This window comes from Petaurus breviceps, unplaced genomic scaffold, assembly GCF_028583685.1.
Source record: "Petaurus breviceps papuanus isolate PSGF00001 unplaced genomic scaffold, PetGlider_PUasm1.0 91133, whole genome shotgun sequence".
Lineage (NCBI taxonomy): Eukaryota > Metazoa > Chordata > Mammalia > Diprotodontia > Petauridae > Petaurus > Petaurus breviceps.
Window position 1 is genome coordinate 800,291 of NW_027187419.1, and position 6,111 is coordinate 806,401.

Consider the following 6,111-nt stretch of genomic DNA (forward strand, 5'->3'; position numbering starts at 1 on the left):
CAAAGCCACAAGTTCCCCACCCCTGGCCTCAGCTGTGTTCCCCCCCCCCAGCCCCAGCTAGCTTTGCAGGACTGAGATTACACTCTACAAGGGATACTCTTGTCTGATTCCAGCCTATCCCTTGCCCAGTGGACCGTCCTGGATTGCAGAGCCAGAACTGGGTCCCCCTTGGGCAATCACTGCCCCCACTTTCTGTTTGCCTTCCTGCTTAGGCCCAGGATTTCAGGGGAGTGGGGGAGGAGAGACAAGTTTGACCCTTGAACTCTAAGTTCCACATGTCCTTCTGAAGGTTCACCTTATCTCCCTGCTTTAGCCCAACCCTCACTGGGAGCATAAATACCAGCTCCTGAGGAGAGCTACAATCCCGGATAGATTACCTGGAGTGAGTGTTCAGGTAAGATCTGCCAAGTCCATGCTGGCCATTTGACTGGGCTTGCCTGGGACAAACTTGGCCAAGCCTCTGAGGTTGGCTGACCTCCAGGTAGGATGTCCAGTACCTAGCAGGAGAAAGGGATGCAGTAAATGTAGGGAAGGACTCTAGTTATTATAGATCCAGACCCAGACGGGACCCCTTCATTTTGCAGATGAGTAAACAGAGGCCCAGGGTTCTCTCCTCATCCTATGTGGCTAGCCTTGCCTGATGTACTTTCCTCCTCCTCCTCCTCCTCCATTGCTTAAACCTCTCTCCTCTCTTCACAGGTCATAGGGAGAAGTTCTCAAGATGAGAGCTGTGATTTTGAGCCTTTCCCTGCTCTTCCTCACAGGTAGGTACCAACCCCAAGCCCAGTTAGTGAGGCACTCACCTTACTCTCCCTTTCTTCAGAATACACTAGGTGGGACTGGGAGAAAGTGGGTGGCAGGAACACTTAATACAAAATTTACTCTCATTGACCCTGGGCTGAGCTGGGCAACTCTCCCCTCACATACACTGTCTTCTCCCACCAATAGCTCAGAAACCCCTACCCTCTGGAAGCCCAGAGAAAGGACTGAGCAGGTTCTTAGAGTGTCAGGGCAGAGGGTGGTAATGACTGATTCTGTCTTCCTCCTATCCTCAAGGGAGCCAGGCCAACTATTTCTGGCAGCATGATGAACCCCAGACACCCTTGGAGCAGATGAAGGATCTCTTAACTGTCTACCTGAATACCGCCAAGGACACTGGCAAGGAATATGTGTCTCAGTTTGAGTCCTCCTCTATGGGCAAAGAATTGGAGTAAGTAGGAAGAGTTGACTTATCCTGGGACTGGGTGGTACTTGGGGTTAAAAGTTCCTCTGGGTGGTTTGCTGCCCAGGGTACAGAAACATGGAAAATTCAAGCTCAATAAAGGACTAGACAGCCCAGTCTGGACATCATAGGATACCATGCTTTGTTCTGGGTGGGGATGGGGGATAGCCTGAGCGTAGTCTGTCCTATGGTGCCAGGGGAGGAAGCTGCTGGGTCCTCACTTCCCCAAAGGGCTGATTAGAGAGCATCAGTGACTGCTGGGCCCCTGAAGCAGCCAGGGGTGGCTCCCTGCTCCTGGATTTTGCCTGGCGCAGCAGACTTAGAAAGGTTGCCTCCTCACCTTCCTTCCTCCAAGGCTTCTCCAAAGACCAGTTTCCTCTTCTGGCCATTTTTTAAGCTTAAGAAAAGGAGGCATAAGTTAGGAGAAGCCTGACAAAATAGGAATGGGGATGGTGTACCAGAGGTGTCAGCCAGAGTGCATCAGACTCCTCCCTGAGCACCGTCTGCCCAGGGCTTCACCTGACTCTTCCCTTTCTCCCCAATCACTATTCCTCATTTGGGAAGCAACTCACTTCAATTCAAGAAGCACCTACTAATAATGACAGGCAAGGGGCTAGGCTCTGGGAATACAAAGAGAAAAATAATGCCTTCTCTCAAAGAACCTGCATTCTACTGGGAGAAGACAAACAGAAACTCAGATAAGTAAAACAAGCCATGGACAAGATAAGCAGAGTGGCTGGGGGTAGGCACTAACTATTGGAGAAATTAGGCGAGGTCTCCAAGAGGTGGCCCCAGAGCCAAGCTCAGAGGGAAGGGGGGGGGTGGCGCTCCAAGAGGTGGATGGGGGTGTTCTAACTGTGAGCCACAAGCCTGGGCCCAGACAGAGCACCGCTCTGGGCAGCACCCATCCAAGAGCCCTGATCGTCTGGGATGTGGAATGTGGGAAAGGGAAGTTCTGTAAAGTCAGGCCAGGAAGATGGGCTTTGTGGCAGCTAATAATGATAGCTGACATGACTATAGTACCTATTGTGTGCCAGGCACTGTGCATAATTTACAATGATTATCTCATTTAACCCTCACAGCAATCCTGGGAAGGAGGTGCTATTATGATCCCTATTTTACAGATGAGGAAAATGGGGGAAGGCAGCAGTGAAGTGACTTGCCCAGGGTCACATAGCTAGTGATGATGATGATGATGATAGCTAAAAATTATATAACACCTACTATGTGCCAGAGACCGTTTGCTAAGTGCTTTACAATTATTATCTCATTTGATCATTGGGAGGTAAGTGCTTCTATGATCCGTATTTTACAAATGGGGAAACTGAGGCAGTCGTGAGGTGATTTGTGCAGGGTCCCATAGCTGGTGTGTCAGCATCCTGTCTCTTCTCTCCTTAACTGCACAGCCTGAAGATTACAGACACACTGACTTCCCTTGGCTCAGCCTTCGATGCTTTCTATGAGGAGCTCACCCCTACCTACCAGGGACTCAAGGAGAGCCTTGTTAAGGAAACAGAGGGCCTGCGCCAGGAGATGGCCAAGGGCTTGGAAGAAGTGAAGAAGAGCATTCAGCCCCACCTGGATGAATTTGAGAAGAAGTGGCAGAAAGACATACAGGAGTACCGTGACAAGGTCAGCCCCCTGACCGAGAGTCTGAAGGACAGCGCCAAGGAGAAGTTCGAAGAGCTCCAGAAGCATCTGGGCCCCATGGGCACACAACTGCGAGAGCGTGCGCAGGACCACATTGAGACTGTTCGGGAGTTCGTGAGTCCCTACCATGAGAAGATCAAGACCAACCTGAGCCAGAAGCTGCAGGAACTCCGGGAGAAGGGCTTGCCACCCCCCTCTGAATATCCAGCCAAGGTGTCCGAGAAGCTGCAAGAAATTAAGAAAAATTTCATGCCCCTCCTAAAGGATCTCAAGGGAAGCGTTGACCCAATTTCACAGAAGGTCAAAACTGAGCTTCTGACACTACTGGAGGAAACCCGGAAGTCCTTGACCAGCCAGTGAGGGTGCCACTCCCCACCCTCCCTCAACATGGCCTCAGTGACCAGCTCCAATCCAAATTACTCCCCCTTTTAGGCTGTGGGTCATATCTGAACAAGTAGAGCCATAGCCAAAAAACAAATAAGGCTTTCAAGGCAGGCTGCTACCAGCCCCACTCTACTCCTGCCATCAGTGCCACACAGGAGCCCCCAGCGGCATTCCTCTCACTCCTTTGATTCCCTTCCTTCTGGGAATTTGGGGAAGTGATGGATTTGGAGAGGAACCCATGGAGACCACTGCATCCCTAGGTTGGAGTGTATGTATATGTGGTGGGGAGAGAGGAAGGGGGGGGGGTGACCCTCTCCTTTGACTCTTCAGTTCCCCATCCTTCCCTTCTCTGTTTTTTTTTCCTGATTTTGTGAAATAAAGGTGTCTAAGTTATCAAGCAATGCCTGTGTCTTTACTGGAGAGGTTCACAGTTGGCACATCTCTTCCTGAGGGAGTAGGGGTGGGAGAAGCAGGGGCACCGTTGGGGAGGAGCTATGGGACATATACTAGGCCTGGATACAGGTGGGCTCTCTTCTTGTCTGACCTGACTTTGGATAGGAGGGGGAGGGGTCAAGGTAGGAGGTAGATGTTCTCTGTGCTCTCTGACCTTCACCATTCAATCCAATCCAAATAACTCTTGGCTAAAGACTTACCATGTATGTCTAGTGCTCTGCAATCACCCACAGCACTCTAGCCCTTGGCAATCAGTCAACAACAACTGCTGCCTCTGGGCTAGACATGGCTGGGGTTACAAAAGAAGGGGGAGGGGGAACAATCCTTGCCGGAAAAGACTAGAGTGGATCTGAAAAGAAAAAGATAAAGGAATATGGAACAATTAGAGAAGGATACAAACAACATGTAATGGAAATGGGTTTTGTATGACTACACATATGTAATCTTTATCATATTGCTTACTCTTCTCAATGATGGGAAAGCTAGAGAGGTTGGGAATTGGAAACTAAAAATTGTAAAAAAAAAATGAAGATTAAAAATTGCTTTTACATGTAATTGGAAAAAAATAAAATATTAAAATAAAAAACTATATGATCAGATGTTAAGTCAGCACACAGATTACAGTATAGTAGGAAGAGTCCTAAATTTATAGTAACGAAACCCTGAATTAAAGTTCTGCCTCTAACACTATGAGTTTGACCTTGGGAAAGTCTCTTTGTCTCTCTGAGATTCAGTTTCCTTAACTATAAAAATGGGGATAATAATTTTTAATCAATTCAATTCAATAAATATTTGTTCCTCCATAAATATAAGGGTCGACTATAACACAAGGCACCATTTTACCCACTGGAGATAAGACAGAAATTAAAAAACAGTGTCTACCTTATAAGGAGATTACTTCTACTGGAAGATTTAAACAACTAAACAAATAATTAAATAGAAGATAGTTTGAGGAAAGAGAGGGAATGCTAGGAGAATGCAAAAAGGCCTGCATAAAAGGCGGCTCATGAGCAGAGTCTTGAAGAAGCTAAGAACTGGATTCTAAGGAATAGAGATGAAGAGGAAATTCATTCCAGGAATAGAAGATAGTGTGAAGAGGTAGGAGATTCAAGAACAAAAAGTAAGCCAGCTCAGCTGGAATAGAGAATGCGTGAAAGTGAGGTATAGTAATGGTGACCGGGTATCATCAGGTATAAACCGAGTTTCCTTTTTGTCCTGGAGACAGGAGGAAGCCACTGAAAATTCTTGAGCAGCAGAATTAGAGGCTCAGATCTGTGCTTTAGGAAGATTATCTTGGGAAATGAATAGAGGTTGGATTGGAGAAAGGAAAGAAGAGAAAATGGAAGCTAGGAACCCAATGATTTAAATAGTCCAGACAGTAGGTGATGAGAGTCTACACAAGGGCCAGAAGGGCACCACAGACCCAAGAGATTTGTATGGGGAGAATCAGCCAAATGAAGTGACCATCTGGCTGAGGGAGAGCCTAAGGTGGCAGACTTCAGTGACTTCAATGGAAAGAGGGAAGTTTGGAGAAGAGATGAGTGTAGGTGGAAAAGATAATGAGTTCCATTTTGGACATAGTGAATTTGCCATATTTGTAACACCCACATCAGCTCGGTTCAGTTGAGTTCAATTCAACAAATGCTCATTAAGCTTCTGTGTCTAGAACATTGTGCTAAGTATTGAGGGCGATATAAAGTCTAGACGCTGTGCCTGCCCTCATGGAATTTATACTCTAGTATGACAACAAGACACGCATATTATGACCGTAACTCATAGCAATCTTTCCCACAGGTAGGGAGGAGTACTTACTGCTGTTGAGGTCATTGGGAGACCAAGAAAGAACTTTGGGGTTTGTACTGGACCTTTCCTTCCTTCTTTCCCCTCTAGGCTAAAGTCCCTCAATAAGGAAAGAGTAACAAGGAAAGGAATCTATCCTTTCCTAGACCTGATCGCTATTCGGACATAGCCAGGACATACAGGTCTAAGACCCCAGGCTGTGACACACTCCCATTGACTAAGCCTGTTCTTCCCAGAGTTAAGGAAGAACTGAGATAATGTCTTTGCCCCTATGTCACCAAGACTTCTGTTGGTAGGTCTGGAGAGGTTGGGCTTCCCCTACTACTGTAGGCATGGGGGATAAACATCACTTGGGCCTTCCTGACTGGAGTGGGGGCTCAAAGGTAGATATTTCCCCTCCCTCAGAAGTCTTTAACAAAAGAAGAGAAGCCTGACCTGCCGGAAATGAATCAGCCTGCCTGGCCTGGAAGCAGAACAATATGTTAAATGACTTCTTGAAATCAAGATTTTATACAAGAACAGGGACATTCAAGGCTTCTTGAAAATTATTCCATTCTCCCAAGTCCTGCATCAGGGTTTTGATACTGGTTCTTCCTAGGCAT

At 47.2% G+C, this 6,111-nt stretch overlaps 1 protein-coding gene across 1 annotated transcript; it reads left to right on the plus strand.

Annotated features, from left to right (window-relative positions):
* Positions 1–721: 721 nt before the first annotated feature.
* On the plus strand, positions 722–3,527 carry APOA1 (apolipoprotein A1). Its single transcript, XM_069080072.1, has 3 exons — positions 722–764; positions 1,057–1,210; positions 2,629–3,527. Exons 1-3 carry the CDS (start codon positions 722–724, stop codon positions 3,230–3,232), a joined length of 801 nt encoding a protein of 266 aa, XP_068936173.1. The 3' UTR covers positions 3,233–3,527.
* Positions 3,528–6,111: the final 2,584 nt, after the last annotated feature.